This window comes from Thamnophis sirtalis, unplaced genomic scaffold (assembly GCF_051295495.1).
Source record: "Thamnophis sirtalis isolate CommonGarterSnake01/CBP01778 unplaced genomic scaffold, rThaSir2_p1.2 scaffold_9, whole genome shotgun sequence".
In the NCBI taxonomy this organism is placed as follows: domain Eukaryota; kingdom Metazoa; phylum Chordata; class Lepidosauria; order Squamata; family Natricidae; genus Thamnophis; species Thamnophis sirtalis.
The window spans coordinates 41,529,519-41,556,149 of record NW_028261389.1 but is presented as its reverse complement, the minus strand read 5'-3'; the positions used below and the strand labels follow the sequence as shown (position 1 = coordinate 41,556,149).

The following is a 26,631-nucleotide window of genomic DNA, read 5'->3' as shown; positions in this document are numbered from 1 at the left end:
TTTAACATATTATCATTTCTCTAAGCCATTAACACCTTACTATATTTCATTTATTTTTAGAGGATTAAGTCCCCTAACACAAGACTGCAGTCACATCAGATTCCCAGAGGTGTGACAGTTTTAAAATTAGCAATTTAATTTATTAGGAATTTGGCATAGTGATATTAAAGGTCCACAGGGCACAAAATTCAGGAAGATTATTAAAAAGGAAACATAAACTTTCCATACCACCATCCAGGAAATTCCAATATTACTATAGGCATTTTGGTACTGATACATACATACCGCTGTGGCATTGTGTTGTATTCTTTCTCATCTAATATATATGTTTGCAGATAGCTCAAGAATTTTAGGAGACAAAATTCAGTTTATCCATGGAAGGGTTATCCATCTGTATATGCAGAAATATCTTTAAAGTATCCATACATCTTGTATATACTTGTAGATAAGGCCCCAAAAGATAATCTGATCCTCAAATTTTTAACCAAAATATTATAAAAAATGTGACTATTTCACCAATGGATAAGTCAATTGTGATAACTGAAGCATACAAAGCATAAGGCCATCTGGCATATCACTAAGTAACCTTATATACATTATATATAAACCAGACAATGTACATCTGTTCAGACCCCAGAATCAGGCACCCTTCCACATTAATAGGGCGCTTTTACCAGAAATTTTAAAGTAACATTGGGAGTGGCTAGCTTCCAATAAGAGAATGACTAATTTAATTTTTCATCAAAACTAAAAATTAGAATAATTGGTCAAACAACTACCCAATCATATGCAAAGCGAATAATTTCATACAACATTCATATTACAGAAGAAAAGAAGTAATAATGAAATTTCCCACCACTTGGTATATGGATTGCCATAGTACTGCTAAATCCCAAAGTATACTCTCTGTCTTTGTCTCTCTCACACAGACATACAAGCAAAGAGAAAGAGAATAACTGTCGAACAATGGAAGAATCTGTACCCCTTCAGATTTTGTTAGATTACAAAACCCATCAGATCTAAACAGAGTTACAAATGCCAGGGATGATAGGAATTCAGTCCAACAACAACTGAAGGGCCAAAGGTTTCCTACCTTTGCTGTATAATCTCAGCTTCTGAAACATTTAAATTATTTTCAAAAATGTTTATCTTGGCATAGCCTAGAATAATATTCTCTAGGAAAAATATATCAAGAAGTGGTTCTTAGAGCCTTGAAAGTAAAATGGAATTGAAACTTAAATATTATTAGTAATTTTAATACTACTACTATTTGTTTTTAAAACAATAAAAGGTGGAAAAATCTCTGTCATGTTCATGGATGATTTGTTTTCCTTCTGAGGTAAATGAATGAAACCAAGGCTAGTAGTCAGTCATGAGGGATAAGACTAATAACAGACATTCCAGGCTAAGTGACTCCCAGAAGATCATCACTCTGTGATGTTCCATGCATCATGGATGGTCTGCAAGGGTGGACTGGCATCATCATAAAATAATATTACTCTTATGGAACAAGATTCTGCATGGTTCAACTCACTGAAAAAAAGTCCTGTTTCAAAAAATGTTTCACTAAAGTCCTTCCTAACTAATATATGGAGTAAAATAATTTAAATTAAGAATTTTCTATGCAGCTACTCTATAAAATGAACATTGTCTTTTGGAAAACTGCTTTGCAAATCTTGGTAAAGTTAATTTATAAATTAGCATTAAGTTCAATGTTGGCACTATTTTTTGCAAGATAAATTCCCCTGAATAATTTCTATGAGTGCTATTACAGCTTTATTCCCCACAGAAACAAAGAAGCGTTTTGAAGAAATGACCCTTTAGGGAAAGAAGCTGCATGTGAAAATTAATGTTCAAACAGTGATTTCCTCCTGCGTTACATTTCTTGCATTGATCCTAGGACAATTCTATGAGCAACCTAAGCAAATCCTTACATGTTACTGCTTTTTTCTTTTACAAGTGAAGGAAATGATTTTGTATTATGGGCAATAAGCCTTTTTGGGGAGGATTTATTTTTAAGCTCCCTAAAGTTTTGTTTTTTTCTTGTTTGGGGCAAACCAATTTTTTTTTTTATTCTCTGACCAATTCTGAGCTCAGTGTTGGAATTATGAAGCTCTTTTTAGCCGCTGGGTAAAACTCTATAATTGCATCATTTGTCTCTTGCCCAGCCTTGATGCCAGTTGGCTGCATTATCTGGGTGGGCAACTAATCAGTAGTTTATTTCATGGGTGAGAGTAATGCTGCAGAAAATATACAAAATTTTGAACATAACAACTTATGTTTTTTTTAAATGTTAAGAGTCAAAATTATTATTTTGGCTTCTCTATGTTATAAAGACACATGATTATTTCAACTCATGGCAAACATACAATATACACATAGTTATAGTGTATAATATAGTATATAGGCCATAGTACATTACCATTATGGCGTTTCCTTCTGAGGTAAGCAACATTTTACCAAGTACAGAAAAGAAATAAGAAATAATAAAAAAAGGAAATTAAAGGCATAAAATAAGAGAAACGGAAAAGAAATATAATCTATGACAATACAATTCACTATACTTATACCTTTCAACTCTTGCAAACTATCCTTGCTTCTACCATGTCTTACACCAATTCATTTGTTCCTTCTCCGCTCTTTAAACTTTTCACCTGCCTGTTTTTCAGAATGTTGTTCACTCCACTAACCACTACTTTCAGATCTCCCTTCCTCTTAATACATTGATTCTTCCTTGAGACACTTATTCTGTGATTTGGTCCTTGTTCATTCTCTATGTGACATACAATGATCAAACTAATGGACCCATTCATTTTACTCTGCTCTTTCTTGATTCACCTCATTGACTTAAGTAGTCAGAATTATACATTTAATTTCCATTTATCTTTCTCTGACAAACCCAGTTCTTACTTTGCTGAAATAAATAGCTAGAAGCATGCTATTTTCTCTTCTTTCAAAATTCATTCATCAAAACAAACTACATTCTGCTCACCATCAATCTACCAGCCTTTAGCAATAGCAATAGCAGTTAGACTTATATACCGCTTCATAGGGCTTTCAGCCCTCTCTAAGCGGTTTACAGAGTCAGCATATTGCCCCCACAGTCTGGGTCCTCATTTTACCCACCTCGGAAGGATGGAAGGCTGAGTCAACCTTGAGCCGGTGAGATTTGAACCGCTGAACTGCAGCTAGCAGTCAGCTGAAGTGGTTGCAGTACTGCACTCTACGCCACTGCGCCACTGATTGCTATATATAGCAAGACAATGTTGTTTCCTAGTGTCCAGATAGTTGTCTTTCTCTCCAATCTGGTTCTTTGGGTATCAAACTACCCATTGCTGCTATAATTGAGCCCATCCACTTTGCTGCTAGCCATCTTCTTTTCCTTTCCATTCCTTCCATATTTATGGACTTCTCAAAAGAGCTTGGTCTTCACGTAATGTGTCCAAAGTAATTTGAGCTGGTCATTTACGATCCGAGTAAAAACTCTTAGTGGATTTGTTTGATTTTTCTATTTTTTAAAAATATTTTCATGTGGTATATTTCTCCATTTTTTCATGTTCAGCAAACATTCTACCGAGGTACCATGATTTATCTACTTGCTCTATTTTTTCCTGCCACTTATTTATTACTCAGTCCATTTTCAAACAAAGTTATCTTGACCCCTATATATTAATTTGTAATTTATATTCACAGTTATATCAATCTACTTAACATTTATTACAAATAGTTTGAATTCTTGAGCATGAGATAATCTGCATTAAAAAAATACAAGGACATTTTCATTCTTTAAATATACTTCTAAGGTACGTGTACACATGGATAATCATAAACATATTCAGAACAGACCTTTTCCTAAGCAGAGTGTCAACAAATCCTGTTTTAATTCATTACTGGATTTTTAAATGGCCCAATCACTTTTCCTCTATGTTTGGTCATGCTTTCATCTAGATTTTTATGTCAACTAATATTCTAGATTCTATTCATTCAGAATGTTGCAAAGTTTGTTCTCCAAATTCATATATGGCTCTCCCATTAACATTATTACTGGAGCATAATGTGTAACTACCACCATCCTATGAGTTTCTACTTTCACACCCAGAATAGTTTAAAGGACACCGATGGATACATACATTCAGTGCAGTTCTTATGAATGAGTTACATTCTAATATGTTGTTTGCAAGTCCAATGAGTGTAAAAAACTTGTGCCCTAACTCTTAGACCCTCTGAATAGTAGTGAATGCATTGGCTTTCTCTTGTTTCTCACTCCCAGGCCAGGCCAGTTGTCTGATGGGCCATTGTGACCCTTACTAGAGAAGGGCCACTGGCAAAGCAACCAGGCATCATTGCCCCATCTAACCCCAGGCAAAGGGAGGAGGTACATGCTGGTCCTAACAGCCATTCTTGCGCTGCCTTATTTGCCTAGTACAAACCTCTCTGAGGATGTTTAGGGAGAGATGGATGTGGACTGTCTTTCTATATATATTTTTCTTGTCCACCCAATCTAAGGAAACTGGAGGCTTGGTTGATATTGCTGCCAAGCATAGTGTGCAGCACACCATAAACTTACCCTTTCCTGCCTTCCAGAACCTTCTAAGTTGGAATTGCAAACAGTCAATTCCAGTTTCATATTGGTGAAAGTTCACAATTTGAAAGTTCATAAATAATTCTGTACATTTTAGCCAGTTTATTCCAATCTAAACCTTCACTTCTCTAAATGTATTCATAAACTCAACTATACTTTCATTTATTTATTTATTCTTTTTATCACTTACATTCTTACATTCCAGTCACAATTTCCATATGCAATGATCATCAATGGTTAAGTATACAAATATTGGCACCAATGCTCATTATGGCGTTCTCAATAGGAATCATGCAGCATTCCTTGCAATGATGTGGGCAGCATTGATCTATTCTGGCACATGCTAGCTTGTATACCAACAATCAAAGCAAATGCTCCAATGATGCTCACATTGCTCTAGAATCTCTAAACTTTCAAGTCAACAATTAGTTTTCCAAGCCAATATCTTGTTACTCAAACTCCACCAACTAGAAAGTTCATCCCATAGCACAATTGCTTGTACTTAGATTATCTCAATAAAAAAGTATTCCTATAAATTAATTTACTCATTATAAATTACATTTATCTATTAAGTTCAAATTAAATAATTTTAATCCAGAGAATCATTTTAAAAAAAAATGTTTTATCCCATTTAGAATTAACAACCAAGAAAATATGTTTTCTTACCTCCTGATTAGCAGCTGTTAGTTCCTCTTCAAGCGTGGAGACCCTTTCTAAGGAAACCCTTAGTCGTTCTCTTACCTAGAAAAGAAAAATATATTACGTAGAGATTTGTTTTTGATGTTGCAGTTTATAGATTCCATCATTAAACTGACCAGGTGCTATATACCTAGATATTAGGTATCTAGATATTATCAACTCTTCTCCATCAACAATCAACAATTAAAATAGTCTTGGCAACAAGAGTCTTACATTTTATCTATAGTGGGTCTATGAATTTCTGATCTGGTAAAGAATTGCCTAGTGATGCACTGACTAAGAAATGTTTACTGCCTATATTTTCTTTTAATCTAATGAACCCTTGCTTTTCTTCTCTTTCACACTGGATAGGTCATAGGCAAAGATACAGCTATTTCAACCAAGTCACTCTTCTTCACATAGCCATTCTGAATTTGCTGTTTCTTCTTTATCCATCTTCCTCTTCTCCAGAATAAATTCTCAATAATTTACTTTGCAATTTATATTTTATTTTATCATTTCAGTAGAACATCCTTTCTCTAGGAAATCTTTCTACTCATCTCTATTTCTACCTCCAAGGTAGATTTTGCAAATACATTACAAGTATTCTAGGAGACCTTATTCCCAACAGAAAGAAAAGCAGGGCTGTGATAAATGTAAAGACACAAGTCATAAAAAACTTGGGAAGAATAAAATGGCCACTCTGTATCTTTTGATGAGATATATACAGTGGTGGGAGTCAAATAATTTAACAACCGCTTCTCTGCCCTAATGATTTCTTCCAACAACCAGTTCACCAAACTGCTCAGAAACTTAACAACCGGTTCTCCTGAACTGGCTGAATGCCGCCAGTGGATATATTCTCTTTGTAACTAACCATAAACAATATTGTTGTAGGGTAAAATTGAAGAAAGGAATGTGTATAGGAGATCCTGGAGGAAAAGCAAAACAAAATACATAGTGACCAATACATAGAAAGACTGTTGATTTCCACTATAGTGGACCATCAATCTATATCCAGGTGCCTTAAGCTGTAGTTTAAAAAAAAATCTGTTACCCATCCACATCATATATATATAGGCAGAACCAAAGGTTTCTCTTTTTTTCCTTCCATACATTTGGTGGGATTTCCTTTTTCTTAAACAAACAAACAAATAATTTAAGCCTATTTTAAGATTTATAGAACAATTTTCATTTGTCTCCATAAAAGCTGTATTATTACTTTTGAGGAATGCTGTATTTGGAACAAGCTCTGAAGATTACAAAAATTGGCTTGGTTTTGCCTGTGACTTTGAATTGTTCACACCTGTTAATATACCATCATTTTTTGAAGTACACTCACACTATTCTCTCCTCTTCTATTGTGACTATAAGGAGATTGGAAGTATTTGCTTCCATTTTTCAATTAATGGTTTTTCAAAATATCAAATTGAAAAAAGACATTAGTTTCAAACATGACTTCTCAGAAGAAACAACTTCAGCACTGGGTAATGATATTTTACTTATTCAGAAAAGAAAATTAGCTGGAAACACAGCTGAGATACAGTAGTAGCAATAGCAATTTAGACTTATATGCCATTCCATAGTGCTTTACAGCCCTCTTTAAGCAGTTTACAGTTAGTATATTGTCCCCAACAATCTGGGCCCTCATTTTACTGAAGGATGGAAGGCTGAGTCAACCTTGAGCTGATGAGGATAAAACTCCTGGCAGTGAGTTAAATTAGCCTGAAATACTGCATTCTAACTACTGCACCATCACGGTTCTTATAATGAAGTAAACTACAATGTTGTTCAAAATACAAGCAAATGCTTCTGATCTATCTCCAATCAAGCTGGGAAAGGCAAGTGGAGAGGGAAGTGCTAAACTCTGATGCTTACACATGCGCATCAGATTAATTTAACCCAAACTAATGTCATGGAGAATGAGCAAAATAGTTTTTTAAATATGCATTTTATCCTTTATTCCTAAACATAGACATTACATTTTCATCTAACAAAAATTAGATATTCTAGCTTTTCTATGAAGACCAGGACTGCTTTCTCTTGACAATAATAAGCATTTCATTTCTGTAATCTCAAAAGTATCCTTTTCTCTCAAAAATTATAAATTGCTATTTGAGCTTCCTATCAAATTTTATGAATTTCATTTAACTGACAGTGTAACAACAAAAATGCCTTTTTTCTTAAATATTTATGTGAAATAAAAGCAAATCAATTTAGCTTTGTGCTTATGTAGCTTGATATATTTATTTGTCATCAAACATTCAGTCTGCTAAATCCAGTCTACTTGTAGGAAATAGAATTAAAACATAGAATTAACAAAGAAATCTATGTACTAAAGATACAATGATTGTCACTAATTAAAAAGAATGCTGAAAGGTTATTATATAATTCGGGAAGGGAGATATTTTTAATACCTAAAATAAATTCTTTGTTGAATGTTTAGACTAGTGGTTTATTCATTAACATGCTGCAAGAACACATTACATTGCTATCTTTCTAATGGTGGATGGTTTTGTGGAAAAGGTCTCTGGTTTTGCAAAGTGAAATTAAATTATGAAAAAATATTGGCCTCCAAAGACCATTTCCAGCAGTAATACATTATGCAAATTCTGACTACAAAAATTAAATTTAATCATTATGGAAACTTAAAGGTTTCCTGGGACTTTGTAATATTGTTTGAATGATGGAATAAAATTATTCTCAATAGTTTATTAGTCCTCTAATAATCTAATAGCCCGCTGTGAGACTGGCTGAAAACTGTGATAGACTGTTGAAAATAAAGATCATGACTGCAGCAATAGCCCAGCAGCAGTCAACATACCAAAACAACCACAATTTCCCCAAATTTCATTCCCCAGATTTTGGAGACATTCTGTAAATTAGTCCATTTGAAGTTATCTTGATTCAATAATTGGTGCCTATATTGTGCACTGTTTTGCCTAGTTCAATGTTATACAAGAGTTTTACTAGTATATAGATATGTTTTCTACAAATTAACTGATTAATTGACACATTTGGAAATACCTACGAACTCTGACAGTTTGATCCAGCTTGAACACTACATGAGTAGAATCACCTCTATGAATACTGCATTTAGGACTCAGAGCTTTGGACATTTTTTCATATGAAAATTAGTTTTATTGGTTATGATTCCCCAGATTGTTAAGAATTTAGATTTCTGTGCATGTGACGTATCTGCTATCTCCAATGCACATTGGAAGTGGGAAGCAAAACTTATTTTAATCAATGTTACGGTTGCAAAATGGAGAAATACTATCCTACCATTTACTTTCTTATTGTGACACTTTTATAGTAAATTAGCATTGAAAGTAAGATCTTTCATCTAGATAGGTCTGCTAGTTATACTATTAAAGTTAAAAATCTAATTTCCTCACTAGGCAGCAGGCAATTTATGATATTTCATTTACTGCAACCATTGACGGTATATTTTAAATTGTTGATAATAAACTGACAATTTGATAATCCTCATTAACTCTTTGATTTTAGGTCAATGGAAGGCAGGCTCTTAATAAAGGAAATTAATACAGAAGAACAAAGCACTTCAAGCAATGTTTAATTAAATGGAATTTAGTTTAGGGTGACATAGTCTTTCTCAGATCAGCCTACCTCACAGGAGTGTTGTCAGAGAAATACAATGAACACAGATCCTCATATATGCATATTAAGATCCTGGAGAAAAAGCTTGGATTTTAATTCTTTTCCTCATCATTATCATGAAAATAAAAATGTTTCAAATATCTGAAATGTTGGAAAGTATGGACTTTCTTTCAAAAACTTGGAAAGAGAAATAGATGCCTCTGTGATAATCTCAAAAGATTCTGCCTTTGTATGTTGGTGAAATCTTAATATCTGCTCTGGGAATTAATAAATGAGCTTCAAAAGTCATAAAATGTAGCAATAGTTCAATGTTTGCTTTTTGAGACAGGAAAAAAGAAAGAAATGAGGATTATACAAATTCTCAATAAAGCTAGTTCTTCTGAATAATCTGGCACTGACTTCACCAAAGGGCACATCACATCCGTTCAATATAAATGATCAGCACAACATTTTGGCATATAATCTTTTTCCTCTGTTGCTATTTCAAGAAGAACAACAACCAAAAAGACGAGGTGGGAAACAACATCCTGAAATGATCATCATCACATATGTCAACAGGATGAGAAACAAATCTTCAGTCCAGGGGAAGCAAAAAGAGAATATGCAAAGTAAGCAAGCATTTATTTCCATACTGTACCTTTTCATCTAAAGCCTTATGATGCTCAAACAAAGATTTCAATGCTTTCAGAACTTCAACTTCACTGGAAACTCCCGAGGGAGACTGTGCTTGGCGTTTCACCACTGTCATTCTCAGTGACCTTTCATGTCTTGAAACAAGGCACTCCAAATGTTCCAGTAACAGCTGTTTCAACATGAAAAAGGTAGCTCATTAGTAATTCAGTGCCACTATATTTCTAAAGCCTAAAACAAAATCATAACAAAAGTAGCAATATTGGAAACCTTATAGCATCCCCCCCCCCAAGTTTCTATGTCAAGGAGTGTCAAACTTGATTCCATTGAGGGTCGCATCAGGGTTGTGTTTGACATTGGGGGACTGGTGTGGGCATGGCCAGGATGGCCATGGCCAGCTCGATGTCACTCATGTCGGGGAGGCCTGTGTTGGCCCAAGCACTCTGCCACTGAAAATGGACTTCCAATCAGCTAGGACGGCCTCCTGCAACCCACTGTCAGTGAAAATGGAGCTCGGGAGGGCTGAGTGCCCATTTTCAGTGGCAGAAGCACCGTGGACTGGTCCTTTGCTATTTCCAGGGTGGTCCCATGGGCCAGATCTAAGGACTCTATGAGCTGGATCCAGCCCTCAGGCCTTGATTTTGACACCCCTGTTCTATGTAGACAAGATAGCAGAAAATAAACCCATACATAATAATTATTGGCACTCTTGGAATAAACTGCATCATTTTCATTTGCTATTTATTTATTCATTAGTTAAAACTTAGGGAAAAAATCCTAATGGTGAGAGCAATCAATCAGTGAACTACCTTGCCTTCAGAAGCTGTGGGTGCTCCATCACTGGACAATCACTTGTCTGAAATGGTTAGGTCTCCTGCTCGAACAGGGGATTGGATTAGAAGTTCTCTGAGGTCCATTCCAACTCTATTATTCTATATTCTAGATTTATATAGCATTTTCCTGCAGGAGCTCAAGTGATGTACCTGACATTTCTTCTTTCTATTTTTCCTCATAACCATCTTATGAGGTAGGTTGGATTGAGAGAGAATGACTCACCCAAAGTCAACTATGGACCATCCATTGCTGATGGAGGACTTGAATCTGAGGCTCTCTGGTCCTAGTCCAATTCACTCTAGCATAATACCAGAAGTGGTAAACTAAGAAAATCTAATAATATGAATATATTGCTAATTGAGACAGAATTGAAATAAACTACAGAAAAAACCCAATCCGTATATAAATAGAAGTGAAAGTATATTATGATTATCTTAACATTTAACTGATAAGCATCAGCTTGAATCAAAATCGAGCCTCAAAAATAAAGGACTCTTTTCTGATGGGAATGCATCATGATCTACTATGCTGGCCCAGTGACGAGTGATATACTTCATAGTCAAAGTCATCCATATGTCTTCCATTCCTATGGGAAGATTAGCACCTGAGTAGTCAAGCACTTCAGTCACTTCAGCCACCCCTCAATTAGCAACTTCTTTGTTTCATGACTATTCATAAATACAATGGTAATAAATGGAAATAAAAAATATATTTTCTGATCAGTGCACATATTTAGGACTAAATTTTGTGTACCTGACAACAAAAGCTTTCAGTGAGAACCTGATTAAGATATGGTTAAGTTCAGGCAACAGTACCAGCCAGCTGGAGGGTTTAATCAACTAATTAAAGTCAGTGAGCTTGCCTTCAGCACTTTTTAGGAATATGTTAAGCAATGGAAAAAAAAACAGCTCAGGAAGATTGGTTGTCTAATTAATCTCTTAGTCCCGGGAGAGGGGCAAACAAAAAGAAAAATAAAACAAGTTAGGCACAGGCCACCATATGAGAAAACTTTATCTGAATGAAATTTCTTTCTCCCTCCCTCCCCCCCCCCTCTTTCAAATAGTGGCCATTTTGCTTAATAGCTGAGTTGTTGGAACAGAAGATATCTATTTAGTACTTGATGTAATTCTCTGTTGTCACTATTCCCGCAAATGAAATGGGTTTCATAATCCTATTCATGATGATTTGATTCTAATTTTCATATTGAATCTTGGCATATTGAATACAAAATGGGTAAAAAGAAGGGAAATGTTAATTTTGTAGCACTGCTTTTGAAAGATTTCTGGTAGATCAGTGGTCTCCAACCTTGGCAACTTTAAGACCTGTGGACTTCAACTCCCAGAGTTCCTCAGCCAGCTGGGAGTTGAAGTCCACAAGTCTTAAAGTTGCCAAGGTTGGAGACCACTGTGGTAGATAAGCCATTATATACTAGCATTTTTGGGAACTTACCTGTTATGAACAGTTGCATTTCTTAAGAATTATCTGGGAACACTCATCACTTCACGAGTTCAAAATGTTTCATAATCAATTATCACTAAAAGGTCGTGTAATGTCAGTAGATTAACAGCCACAATTTTCTCAATCATTGTTCAGGTGTCAGCTATTCAATTTCATATGTGGGTCAAAAACTAGACTGAGCAATTTCTGGGCAACTAATAAAAGCCAGGTGATCTTTAAACTGTTCAGTAAAATGCACTTTAAAAATGGCTCAAAGATACACCTGAAAATAGAATTAATCTCAAAAATATAAAAATCTGAATTTCAGTACAAAAGAATGCAATGCCATTAACTTAAGAGATGATGTTTGCTCTGACAAAACCTGTACAGATCTAATACAGCCGTCATTACATTTCTTCAATAACTTCACCTCTATTAGTAAAAGTCTTCTGTTAATGCTGTAAGTAGTTTTCTACTTACTCTTGTATTATTCCTTTCAGCTTTCAATTCTGAAATTTCTTCTTCTTTTTCCAGTAGTTGTTCCCTACATGCATTCAGTTCTTTTGTAAGTGCAGCAAATTCCTGCAAAGTTGAAAAATATATACGTTATTTCAAAAAAATTCATAAACATTTTTCAATTTCTCATTAAAATGATAAATGTAATATAATGAAATGCTTTTGAAATTTTTCTTTAGATTAAAAAAATTCAGACAGCTTTAAGAATCATTTTGTTAGAGATTTTGAAATTAAATAAAATTTAAAAAGCACTGTAACTATTTCTTAGCTTTTCCCAAAAAGTAAAAGGTAAAAGACCAGGCAAACCTCCCCATAGCTGTTATTCTGTTAAATCATTCACCAATTTTATTCTCAAATGTATATACATGGTTACTGTCTCCAAAACCTGTTGAGCAATGTCACATCAGCTAACGATTACCAAAGGGAAAATCTAAAAATAATACTGATAATTGAGAAGTTATAAAATAGTGCACCATGGTGTATGATTGGTATGGCTAAGATTTATACCTAGTAAATGAGAAAGTTAGTGACTATATTTGTGGTTTTCAGGTGGTCATCCATCTCTGTGTACATACATACATACATACATACATACATTCTACATGTGCACAATAGTTCCATCAGAAAAAGTGATTTGGGGGCAAGAAACAAAACCTACATAACATATTCACAAAGAAAATCCTACCATTTACACACAGCTCCCCAACTATTATAAATATTTTGGAACAAGAAATATCACCAACATAGATATATAAAGATGGGCAAGAAGGTGGATTACATGAATGCACAAATTATAACTCAAAGAGTAATAGTTATATAGATTAACAACTTTTTCTTTTTCATGGTTGTCTCTATACATCACAAATCTGATTGAGTAGCAAGTATACCTGATGGTGATGACAGTTGTCTTCTGGAAGACAGTAATGCTCTATTAAAGTGAGCATTTATTCTGGCCCTGACTGTAAATATGGCAATGCTAGAACAATTTAAAAGGTTTGAACTAAGAGAATAATGATAGTTTTTACAAATGCCCCCTAGATGAAGATAGGATGAGCTAAGAGTAGACGCCTGAGGCATTAGATAGGTTGAAAGGTAAGATATAAAATTGGTAAGAAGCATTACCTGGAGCAGAGATACAAAAGTGCCCATCCTAGAGATCTAATGAGCCAAAGCAATTTCCTTGCTGTAGCAGAAACCCTGTAAAGTTACCATACTTAACTACCAGAACAACATTAAGTTGCCAAAACTGCAACATTTCCAGGATTGGTCTTATTTCATCATCAGGCTTTAGAACAGTGAAACAGCAAGGAAAAAAGTAAAACTGTTGGAGTGGAACCAGTTTAATTGTGCTTTGTGCAAGAGAACTGAAGACTTTTATAACAGCAATCGCACTAAATGGGAGATGCAATATAGATGCAATAAGGTCAACAAAGGCAACAGAATCGTACTGCTTGTCTAATAGGTAGTATTGTCAGCACCTAATAATTGATGGTTAGAATTTCCCCCCGCACTGAGAAAATGAGCCACCTCTGCATGGATATGGAGAGAAAAGATATGAAGTTTCCAAAGACTCATTATCACTCTAAGGTCTAATTTTCAGGATGACTGGCATATTGACTGATTTGTTACACATTGTTTTTGTCAGAGGATAGTCAAGCCCAGATTATACTTTCAAATTCTATCCTACTATAGCAGGGATTCCTGAAGAGAAGGTTCAGAAACATTCCCTGCAGGCAATAATCATATCACTAAGAGTTCAATTTTCAGGATGTGTGTAGTAATTGCTGCAAATAATGCCTTGGTGGCTTTGAGGTACTACAGGAGACCTTCTCTTACCCATTTTAAAAAGTACAAATGGTAGGGGAATTTTGAGGAACAGTTGGAAATTATACACTTCTTGATATTCTTGATAGAGATCATGATATGGTAGACATGATGAGGGTAATACAGGTAGTCCTTATTTAGTGACATTTTGAAGTTACAATGGCACTGAAAGAAGCATCTCATGACTGTTTTTCACATGTATGACCATTGCAGGATCCCCATGATCACGCGATCAAAATTTGGATGCTTGGCAATTGGCATGTATTTAAGATGGTTGCAATATCCTGGTGCCATGTGGTCACCTTTGCAAATTTATGACAAACAAAGTCAATGAGAAAGCCAGATTTACTTAACAACCATGTTACTAACTTAACAACTGCAGAGATTTACTTAACAACTGTAGCAAGAATGGTCATAAAATGGGGCAAAACTCACTTAACAATTGTCTTGCATAGCAATGGAAATGTTGGACTTGATAGTGATCATCTCAAGGACTATATATATTTATACTGACAGTAAAAAGTATTCAGTTATACTGACAGTACTCATGAACTGGAGGAAGGAGCAATAGCCATGTCATCTGCCAAACTTGATCTTATATGATGCAAATTTTCTTGTTATTGGTAAAGAGATCTACCTAATCTCAGCCACAAAAACAGTCACTGTTAGAAAGAAATTAGAGTGTTTTATATAATGTAATATACTACAGATACATTGGTTCTAGATTCTAACTTGTTCAGTTGCTTGAATTCTTATAACCCATTCCATTATCTCAATATTCTTTCTAAAGAGAAATTTTATGAGAATTGGAAAGAAAAGCAGAAAAAAGAAAAAAGAAAGAAAAGAAGAAACATTTCTTTTTATTCAGGAAGCTGCTAAAAAGTGTAAGAGATCTCTCTCTCTCAAATATTCCACAATTTATTTTGGCTTTCTTTGATAAGATGGAAGGAGTGTTACTGAATTCCTCAGAATTAGAAATATTTACCAACATTCTTGAGCCCTGATTGATCCAATTAAACCAAAGGCACTTGATTTTTTTGTATTTATTTCAATGGAGTTAGGCACAACTACTCTACAAGATGACTGAAACAGTCAGAAATGAGATCAGAGCATATTTTGATAGACCCAGACATTTAGCAGCCCTAAAACACCACTTCTAGATAGATCTATAAACATTTAAATTGATGTTTTTCTTTCAGTGCTTACTTTATAAAACTTTGACAGGGGATATCTATATGTTCAAACACAGCAATTGCAAATGCATTTCAATAGGAAGCAATATGTATTTTACAGACTTATCTGGGACAAAACCAATGATCCCTGATGTTGAGAGCAAAGCCATAGACTAAAATAAAAGGACTCTGCAGATAATGTGTATGCACAGAAACACACATATACACATAAAGAATGAAGGACATGAACTTCTTGCATTTCTCAATTTAAATCACCATCCTTCTATTGCAAAGCAAAGCAGATTATGGAAAGGTTTATTCTTAGTCTTCACAATAATTTGACAGACAAAAGTCATTTCATAAAAATGATTTTGGCAATTCATTTTAGTGTATTACATGACAAAAACCCCTGCTAAAATAATTATAAATAACTCATATGCAATTAAAGCAGCCCAGTAGTTCCATTTTACTTGTGCTTTGCATTTTAGAACGACAGAAAAGTATACAATATTATTTTTGGTGTCTCCTCTCAGTCTCATATGCATCACAGTTGGTTTCTTTGATCTCTCTGCTGGCAGTGAGACCTTGAAACCCCAAACCTGTTTTCTCAGTACTCAACATGTCAACTATGTGAATATTGGGAAACAAATGGTGCCAATACAGTCCCAATTACCTAGCACAGTGATGGCTAACCTTTTCCGGACCAAGTGCCCAAAGTGTATGTGTGTGCATGGCTGCGCGCACCCAACTCCCCCAAATGCAATGTGCACATTTGGCCCATGCATGCACCCTGTGCATGCACTCTGCCTGTGCATGCATGGCAGAGACCTGAAGACCAGCTGGCCAGTGGGAGGCACGTGTGCATGTGTGGCCGACCTGAATTGGGGTGATGGCTCGTGTGCTCACAGAGAGGGCACTATGTGCCACCCCTCATACACATGGCATAGGTTCGCCATCATGGACCTCACAGGATTGTTGGAGCAGAAAACTAGCCTCTGTTTTAGAGTTCCTAAAATGGCCCAGAAACAAGGGTTTCTGGGCCATTTTAGGCAACCCCAAAACATACGCTAGTTTTCTGCTCCAACAATCAGAGAAATGGCTTCTGGGCCATTTCTCCCTTAAAATCCTGAACTTAATCTCAATAGCAGGAAGGGCGAGGTTACAGACAAGATTGCAGTTGCTATCTATGGCCATAGGATAAGGTAAAAGCCTCTTTCAATAGTCTTGTTAGCTTGTTTCTTTGGTTTCAGTATGTGTATATCAGTGGTGGGATTCAGCCAGCTCGCACCTATTCGGGAGAACCGGTTCTTAACTTTCTAAGAGGTTTAGAGAACCGGTTGTTGGAAGAAATTTTCTTTTGGGTTTTTTCCACTTTACACGGCTAATCCTGTAAGGAAGGCAGGAAGGAAACATTCTGGTGTTGTTTCTAGCTTAATCTTTATTGCTCTGCTTACAGAAACTGCCTCTTTGGTTAACCCTTATTACATTGTAACAGCTAAGGCAGAGTGCCCATCGACCTGAGTGACGTTGAGTTGACCACGCCCACAAAGTCACATGACTACTAAGCCCCGCCTACCCACCTGGTCATTAGGACAGAGAACTGGTTGTTAAATTATTTGAATCCCACCACTGCTGTATATGTGTGTGTGGGGGAGGTAACATAGCAAAATGGAGATAAATTTGTGTATTATGGTCCCACCTGTCGGTCTTATACAGCTTCTAAAGGATTATGGGAGAACCAATGTATTCTTACTTTAAAAGAAGTACATCAGAATTTCCATAGCTCTTCTAGGTAGAGTTTTTTTTAAGCACGAGGAATATCAGCCTCACTTTGAGTTTCCTCAATATACAACAATATAGCCAAAGTGTTCCGTTTCTCACTGCCTAAAGATATAGTTTTCATTGAACATTGTTAAATGAGTCAGTTAACAAAGCAAAGGGCAGTACATTAAAACAGACAAACAAACCTAACTTTCTTCCAAGAGAAAATATACTTTAGTCTTAAAAGTTGGCCTCACAATTGCAGTTGATCTTGGATCAAATGCAGATAGATTAAAATTAATTAAAATGTATGTGAGAATTCTAGCAAGTTTTCTAAAAATTTTCAGGGACTGCCTTTTTTTGATTACAGCTACTCAGGTCCAGCAGGAAGGGCATGTTATGAGTCATGACTGCTATAGAGGTCCATCTGATAGGACCAGGAGAAGAGTCTTTCCTGCCATAGCACCTGCTCTTTGGAACACCATCTCCTTGAGGTCAGTTTGGCCCTGACTCTAAGGCCTTCTAGGCCTAGAGATCTTTTGCAAACAGGGAACCTGCCATGTGGATTTATTAGATTTGAGTTTTTAGATACTCTCCCATATTATACATAAATTGTACAAACGTATGGTCGCAGCTGGAGTCTCAGTGGTGGTTAATCAAAATATCATGTGACTGCTTCAGTCAATGACCACAATCCCTGCATTCCCAGTTGCGATTGTTAAGTGATCTCGCAGGTTGTTAAGCAGAGTCTCAGGTAAAAGTGTGAAGTGCTTCAGCAGGAATGTGGGAAACCCTGGGAGACCTACATAGCACACATGTGAGCTTTACTACATCAAGTGGACAACCCTTAGAGTTGAGCTAAGCATTTTGGCTTCTCTCTTGTGAAAAGAAACAAATGAAGTTTATCTTTCATATTTAAAATGAGATTATTCTATCGAGTTTGAATTTCAAGAGATACAAAATAATAGTAGAAAATCATACTTTATGAAACACATTTGCTGGCCTAGACATTATCTTAAAATGATCATATAGCTGGTCATTAGGAAGTGCATAATAGCAGAACCTTCTAACAAATATTTAAATTAAAATTTTAAAATGGAAACTTTAGTTCTACCTTGTTATGTAACAGCTTTTGATGATAACAATCTTTGCTGCATATTTACCTCACAGATGCACAGAAAAAGGGATGTTGTCATCTAGAATTATTTTTTCTCCTAGATATATTGCATGATCAGTCATAGTTTAAGAAGCCTCAAGACAGAAGCTGCTGCAGAACTAATACTGTTTGACAGACAGAACTACACCATTAAATTCATAAAGAAACTGCAGGGTTGCAACAACAATTACAAAACAACACCATAATAATCCAAGCATTAATCAGCAATAATAATTCCACCAATACATGAAACAGCAAACTGTTGAATAATTTTCTATGTTAAAATCTCAGATTAGATTCTGGGCACCAGAAGACCAATGAGAATATTCCTGTCCTGTTCAGTCAAATTGGGAAGGGATATTATGGGTCCCTTGGGGGAACAGCCTGTCTCAGTGATAGCCCATCTTTCTAGAACAATGTTGCCACAAAAAATCTGCTAACTTGTATCAGTGTAATATTCCAGAAAGTGGTAAAAATTTAGTCTGAGCTGGGATTGTTTGTTTTTTTAAAATTAGGACAATTAAATTTATCACTTCAGCTTTTAATGACTGGTTGAAGATATTTATACAGTGCCAAAAATGTCACTCAAACAATGCCTTCCCCTTATCTTGCTATTCCTTGTGAACATAAAATAAAATTCCCAATCCATATTCCCAGAACATATGGTATGTCTTTATTTGCTTATTTATTAAAGCAAACCTAAATGATTATTTCCCAAAACATGAAGCCTTTCAGTTAAAAACAGTAACAGTGAAAACATTCAGAACTTAGATGTAACGTAAAAGTAGGTTTGTGCAAAGAATTTTCTTATGAGATGCCACACGCAAAATAATTGAGTAAGTTATGTTTTATAGGTTTCTAAGCCAGATGGTTTAATTGCACAAGAAAGGCAAGTTCACAAGTTCAGTATTCAAAATGAGGCTTTCAAGAAAAGGATTGGACTGAAAGGTAAGGGATCATAGTTTGATAACCATAGCTTTTAAGATCCAGTACAAAAATGAAGATGAGAGAAGACACTGTACGGCACATTAATGTGCTCCAGTTAAGGCAGAAGTGAGAAATGATAATCCCTTTCAGTTTTGTTAACATGCACCATACTTCATCATTGGCTAAGGGCTGATAAGAATTGGTACTTCAACATCTAGAGGAGTCTATGTTGCTTTTTCTTGTCTTAAGGCATGGAAAACATGGAAATCTTGGCTGTATAAAACCAAGATGTTTGTCTACTTAAGGCTAAGCCTGAAGAACGAAATTCCATAGAAGATCCATTAGTGGCTGATAAATAGTGTTGACAGTCATTATTTCCAGTAAGTATCTATACAGAAGAACTGAGCCTAATCAAGGAGCATTAATTTTTCTAAAGGAGGAAAATCAGTTAAAGTGTTTTCTTCAGCACATATACTAATATTTTGCTCCTCAAAGAATGAAATGGTTCTTGTTTCCACTAATCTAGTTACAATATGGGATATTTTGTTTTTTGGAAAAACATTTATTTCAATAGTTTTAAGTATTACTCTGGAACTACAGACCAAACATCACAATACTCAGGCTCATTCAAGTCCAGTTTATTTATTTATTTATTTTTCTTTATAGGATTATAGTTAATTGTGTATGACAAACTATTCCTGTAGAAAATTTCAAAGCAGCTTGCTAAGAAAAATTGAAAAATCAAGTGTCAGACAAAATCTTGTTGGCTCACAGAGTTATCTAGGTCAAAACTAGTTTAATGTTTCTTTCTGTGCAATATGAGTTTTATCTTTAATCGTTTTGTATAATATTTTAATTCTTTATTTAATTACAAATAAGAGGCAAATATTAGATACTACAAAACATTTTCAAGCCACATAGATGTGTATCATAGACAAGTAAACAATGGAGTGCAGTGTAAAATTTCTTATCAGCATTCACACTATGTTACAAAGGAACTTGACAGCTGTTATACAGGAGAAAATTAAAGTGAAAAGTTCTAACATGGCTTTCTTAGTTAAATGCTTTACTGAATATTAATACATTGCTGAATAGAAACACCAAAAAACCTGAAAAGCTGGCAAAGTGGCAAAAACTGCACTTCTAAATTTAAACTTGTTCCAAATGTCATAAATAGACATTAGAAGTGAGAACTTCAGCAAAACATTGAAGCTCAAGTATGCAACATTTCATTGCCCCCTTTTCTTTCAGCTTTGAATAGTCTTTCTCTACTCCAATACTTAATGATCTATTGCCACTAAGCATATTTCAATCCTCACTGAACTGTTACCTGGGAATTGGTGATACACCACATACCTAGCCTTAAGATTTTTTTTCTCAATATTTTGTTCTTGTGCATAGTACAGTTATCAAGCAATGACTTGCTGAATTGGACTAAATTGATTACAGAACTCTCAAATACTGAAAAGTTGAAACACAAGTTTCAATCAATAAATATATATTTTTACCAAAGTATCACACAGTATAATGCGAAGAAGTATATCTATATTTGTTTCAAAAGAAATGCAATATCTAGATAATTATTCTAGCCCACAATAAGATTGCTGGGATTTCTATAACCTGATGATGTGACTATCTTTTCACCAACACCTGTAAACTCAATTGAAACCTTCTCTCTCAAAAACATCAACACATTTCTGCCAAGAGCACTTATTGATAATTCATATCAATCAGACAAAGTTGTTGTTTTTTGGAAAAAAAATGGAAGATTTACATGGATCCTAAGGAAACTGAGCAGCTCTGGCAACCACAAGCTTTTTTACATTGCCCATATGAAGTTGAGAAGCTGTCATTCTTCTTGTATTATTGTATTGTTGAAATTCCTCTTTTTTTCTAGCAGAACAAAAATACCCCATAATTACAGTTTCTGTATTTCTTTGTCAAAATAATCAGTGGGGTGCCACTTTTTCCACTATCCCATGCTTCTATTTGACATTGCAATGCCAAGAAGGAGGAGGAGGAAGAAGAGGAAGAGGAGGACTGATGATAAGTGTCAGAACATTTTGGGAAGAAGGAGAAATGCCATACTCTAATAATTCAGGTTTCCCAAGTTGGCTGGAAAATGATCAGAATCATAACTGACTTCTAAATAGAAAAGCAATACTTCCTTTTCAGTTTTTTCCCTTCTATGTCTATTGCTTGATCCTTTTTACTTAGGCAGCATCACATGTAGAAACTTATCTTCTGTATTATAAATAAAATGCCTTATAATGAATAAAATTGTTTGTTTAGCTCTGTACTGCAGTATCTCCACTAGTGATATCCCTCCATTTCAGATATCACATGGTTGATGGGATCTGGAACTTTCTGCATGGACGTTTTCTACAATTAAGTTATGTAGTTTCTCCCTTTAGTAAGCAAGACAGATGAAGAAAACATGTCTTAGGTAAACTGATTTAATGACTTGACTGTAAATGCATGTTGCCCTTAATGCATTTGTTAAAGTAAGCATAATGTCATTGTGTTAATTTTTGTCTTCTTAAAATAGATCAACACCTACATGATATAACTAGGATATAACTTTTTGGATGTATTGCAGTTGACTTACAAGTTTTCCTGAATGATACACTAGAAATTATGTACATGTCTTGATTTTACTTAATTGGAATTGTTTCTTGTAGGACAGAAATGGGATCGGAAATAATAGTTAACAATGGATAGTTAGTCACAGCAAATATGACTTGGCTTTTCAACTAACATACAAGTGACACATTCAAAGACCCAGCGGAGAAAAGAGGAACACAGGGTCTGATTTCAACAGATGTTCCTGATCAAGGATAATGAAGAAACTGAGATTAGTGACATCCTGCAGAAACAAACACAGCCACTGCCTGCCTAAAGTGCTATGATCATCTCATTAGAAAAGTGTTAAAAGCATAGCAGAGAAACATAAACATTCTAGCCATTAATTAAACATCTTGGCCATCAATCATGTTAATAGCAAAATTGCTAAGCAATATAAATTAATTTACTACCGACAATAAAACTTATTTTTCCTTCAGCTTTTAAGTGATAAAAAAACTGTTAAAAGTAATTGTTGTAATGTCCTAGGTATACAGTATATGTTTTTAAAAGGCTATACATTCACAGACCAGAAAGTAAACTGAAAGATTCCCAAGAGTCTTCAAATTCAACAGCAAGTGGAGTTGGCAGAAAACAGATTTCCGTGCTTTAAAAGTTCCTTCCTTCAAAATAATGAAAGAAACAGAGGGGACATATATGTAGGAGTCACTAACTCAAAGAAAATAATGCAGTCACAAAGAAAAGCAAGCACTGCTTATCAGGCACATTGAAATTCCATATTGAAAACTACACAACACGAGTAAAATGTCTGCAAAACACCTAATCAAAATCTTCTCTTGCTTTCAGCAACTGATGCATGCAGAAGAGTTCACTAGCTTTGCTCAGTGTATGCAATTAAATCTTGATTATATCCATCATGCACAATAATTATTAGTTAGCCCTTGTCACTTCAAGGTTGGATTATTGCAACATGCTCTACATGGAGCTACCCTTGAAAAGCGTTTGGAGACTGCAGCTAGTCCAGAATGCGGCCGCACGAGCGATATTGGGTGCACCGAGATACACCCACGTTACACCTGTCCTCCGCGAGCTGCACTGGCTACCAATTGGTCTCCGGATGCAATTCAAGGTGTTGGTTATTACCTCTAAAGCCCTACATGGCTTAGGGCCAGCGTACCTTTGAGACCGCCTACTGCCACATACCTCCCAGCGGCCAGTAAGATCCCACAGATTGGGCCTCCTTCAGATGCCATCAGCCAGACAGTGTCGGCTGGCGGGCCCCCGGAGGAGAGCCTTCTCTGTGGCTGCTCCGACTCTTTGGAATCAGCTACCCCCAGAGATCCGGACCATACCCACTATCATGGCCTTCAGGAAAGCTGTAAAAACCTGGCTGTTCCAGCAGGCCTGGGGCTGTTGACCTCATTGTTGAGGTCCAGCCCCGATTAGAGTGAATGCATGTGGTTTTGTGATTTTAAACTTTTTTCTTTTTTTTCTTTCTTTTTCTTTTCTTCTTTTTTTTGTAAGCCGCCTAGAGTCCTTCGGGATTGGGTGGCATATAAATTTTGATAATAAATAAATAAATAATAAATAGTTTCTCTTACATAATTTAGCTTACATATTGAATTTTTAAAAGGTAGTATGTAAGTATGCAAGTACTGCAGTGGTAGGTTTCAAATCCCATTCCAACAGGTATGGTTGGAATGGGGCCGGCGGTGTCCTCATGGACGTGCGCAGCATGCATGCACATGCACACAGCACGCATATACATTCAAGCACCTCCGTAATGCTCCGCAATGCTCCAGCTGCTCCATGGAGCATCGCACAGACACTGTACATGCCATGCACCTGCGCAGAAGTGCAAAGCATTTAAACTCCAGTAAGGAGCTCAGGCAAGCAGGTGGGCCCTCTGGAGCACCATACCGGAACGGTATCAGGTGCTCCAGGCTGGCTCCAGTACACGCGTACCGGGGCGTACCGCCTGCAACCTACCACTGATGTACTCATACACCCTTGCTACTTAAAAAAGAGCACAGGCACACCTGGGACCTTCTCCTAGATAAAAAGAATCTTTTTTCTCTCTTTTTCAACTTCCAAACAAATACTGAAGAAATAGTTGAGCTGATGAGGGGCAATTGGTAAAGTTGACAACAGAATTAGTGCATGGTGATTTATTACATCAGAATAATAACTATTACTCCATCCATAAATCAAGACACAGAATGTTGACAGAATTGAGGCCAAAGTGGTGTGAATGAAAATTAAATGATCTTTTGCAAACACTTTTTGAGGAAATAAGTGATTGTTCCATGATCACTTAATACTATATCTATTTGTGAAAAGTATTGAAATAGGAGGTTGAAATGGTAGAATAAAGGGAGTATGCTGGAAGATACTCCTGCTGCTGGAAAGGGAGCATTCTATACCACATTGTTTATTGTGCATTGTCTTTGTATCCCCATACAAGAACTTTAAACTCTCCTCCAAAAAGCTAAGAAACAACATTCAGCTGACCTCTTAAGCTTTTTTCATTCAGTACATTCTGCATATATTTTCTATTATTGCCCACTGAAATCAATTATCCAGTAAGAGAACAGTGAAGTGTTTAGTGCTTTCCTGTAAATGGCACGACTCATCTACAACATAGAAAACAAGGACTGTAACAGTCACTATGTAGGACAGATAAGCAGAAGACTAACAGAGGACATCCATGAACACCAACTAGCAGTCAAGACATAACAAAAAACCCTTACACTCATAACGCATGAACAGATTCAACAACAGTTTTCATTGGAAAACTATTAGCCTCTTAAAGGTAAAGGTTCCCCTTGCATATATGTGCTAGTCATCCCTGGCTCTAGAGGATGGTGCTCATCTCTGATTCAAAGCCGAAGAGCCAGCACTGTCTGAAGACGTCTCTGTGGTCATGTGGCCAGCATGACTAAATGCCGAAGCCACACGGAACACTGTTATCTTCCCACCAAAGGTGGTTCCTATTTTTCTACTTGCATTTTTACATGCTTTCGAACTGCTAGGTTGGCAGAAGCTGGGACAAGTAATGGGAGCTCATTCCATTACGTGATACTAGGGATTCAAACCGCTGAACTGCTGACCTTTCTGATCGACAAGCTCACCGTCTTAGCCACTGAGCCACCGTGTCCCTAATTAGCATCTTTGACCAATCCAAATTCAAAAATATTAGAGACTTTCTTGCCATTCAGAAAAATAAGCCATCAACAGACATACAGAGATAAACCACATATGCATTATTATATTATTCAACAGAAAATAGAAATCTACGAAGGAAGCAAAAGGACACATCTTCTCTAGCAGCCACCACTCAGATAAACAAGGATCGGTGCCACACAAACAGTCAGAAACAATACTCTAATCAAAGAACCAGCAAGGAGGAAAAAACAGCTTTACCAAAACTGGCATGACAAGCTACTATATTTAAATAGGCAACAAACATCCACTGTTAGGTGTTTTGCAGTTTCTCTTGAGGCAATTCAGGAATTGGTACAAAGTCCTGACCAAACACAACTTTAAAAGGGGTCATGCCGGTACTGCTGTGAACAGAATTATTGTACGCCATTTTTGCATGTGGTAACAGGTCAGCCCAATTGTCCTATTGATAATTGATGAAACATGGTACTGCTCCAAAACCAAGTTAGTCCATTCATAAGCCACATTATTCTGAGGATAGTGGGCAGAGTTTAGCCCTTGGGCGGAGCCAATCAATTTCAGGAACTCTTTCCAAAAGAGGGAGGTGAATTGAACCCCACTGTCTGAAATAATGTGTTCAGGCACACCATGTAACCTATATACATATGAAATAAACAATTTAGCCAATGACTTCACTGATGGGGTCTTGGAGCAAGGCACAACATGTACCTGTTTGGAGAAACAGATTGGTGATAACCCAAATAATGGTATATCCTAGATTTTCTGGTAGTTTGACATGGTCCATTGATATCTCCTTCCATGGGGCTCCAGGACAGGCAACACTTTGGAGGAGACTTTGGGGCTTTCCTGGAGGTCTTTTTGCGGCTGCGCAGATGGGACAATTGGCTATGTAGGACTCAATGTCTTTTTTCAATGAAGGCCACCAAAATTGCCTCTTAATCAAATGCAAAGTCTTTATAAATCCAAAATAGCCCGCCATTCTCGAATTGTAGGCCCATTGAAGAACGACAGGTTTCAGGTTAGCAGGAACATACAGTTTAGCTTCCACCCAAGCCACTCCATCCTTCATGGTGCATTCATCAGAATGTTTCTTGAAACAGTCATTGGACTCAAGGCCTTCCTTGAGTTTCTTCATTAGTCACATCCAAGTCAACTGGATTTCGGCTCCTAGAAACCATTGGGACAGCCAGATTTTTAGCTGGGATGACCGAATGAACCACACTCAGTTTATTTATTTATTTATTTATTAAATTTTGTATACCGCCCACTCTCAAAAGAGACTCAGGGCGGCTTACAATAAAAGGGAGGGGGGATAAAAAAAATAAAAAACAGTTTAAAATTACACAACAGTCACAAACCTGAAGTGGGGCTGGACAACTCAACAGCCCCAGGCCTGCCGGAACAGCCAGGTCTTAGTCGTTTTGCGGAAGGCCGAAAGGGTAGTGAGGGTCCGGATCTCAATGGGGAGCTCGTTACTGAGGGCCGGAGCTGCAACAGAGAAGGACCTCCCCCGGGGTGTCGCCAGCCGACATTGGCTGGCAGATGGAATCCGGAGAAGGCCTAGTCTGTGCGATCTAATCGGTCTTTGGGAGGTAATTGGCAGGAGGCGGTCTCTCAGGTAACCAGGTCCGATGCCATGTAGGGCTTTAAAAGTAATGACTAGCACTTTGAAGCATGTTCGGAGACCAATGGGAAGCCAGTGCAGCTCGCGGAGGATAGGTGTAACG

At 36.4% G+C, this 26,631-nt stretch overlaps 1 protein-coding gene across 4 annotated transcripts in view; it reads right to left on the bottom strand.

The window, feature by feature from the left end:
- PPFIA2 (PPFI scaffold protein A2) overlaps positions 1 to 26,631 on the bottom strand; it is a 220,351-nt gene that overhangs the window by 66,655 nt on the left and 127,065 nt on the right. For all 4 annotated transcript variants that reach the window (XM_014063940.2, XM_014063941.2, XM_087723391.1 and 1 more), the window contains 3 exons: positions 12,263 to 12,364; positions 9,519 to 9,683; positions 5,249 to 5,323 (listed from right to left, as the gene is read on the bottom strand). In XM_014063940.2, coding sequence (XP_013919415.2) covers positions 5,249 to 5,323; positions 9,519 to 9,683; positions 12,263 to 12,364 — 342 coding nt within the window. The remainder of the gene's footprint in view (positions 1 to 5,248; positions 5,324 to 9,518; positions 9,684 to 12,262; positions 12,365 to 26,631) is intronic.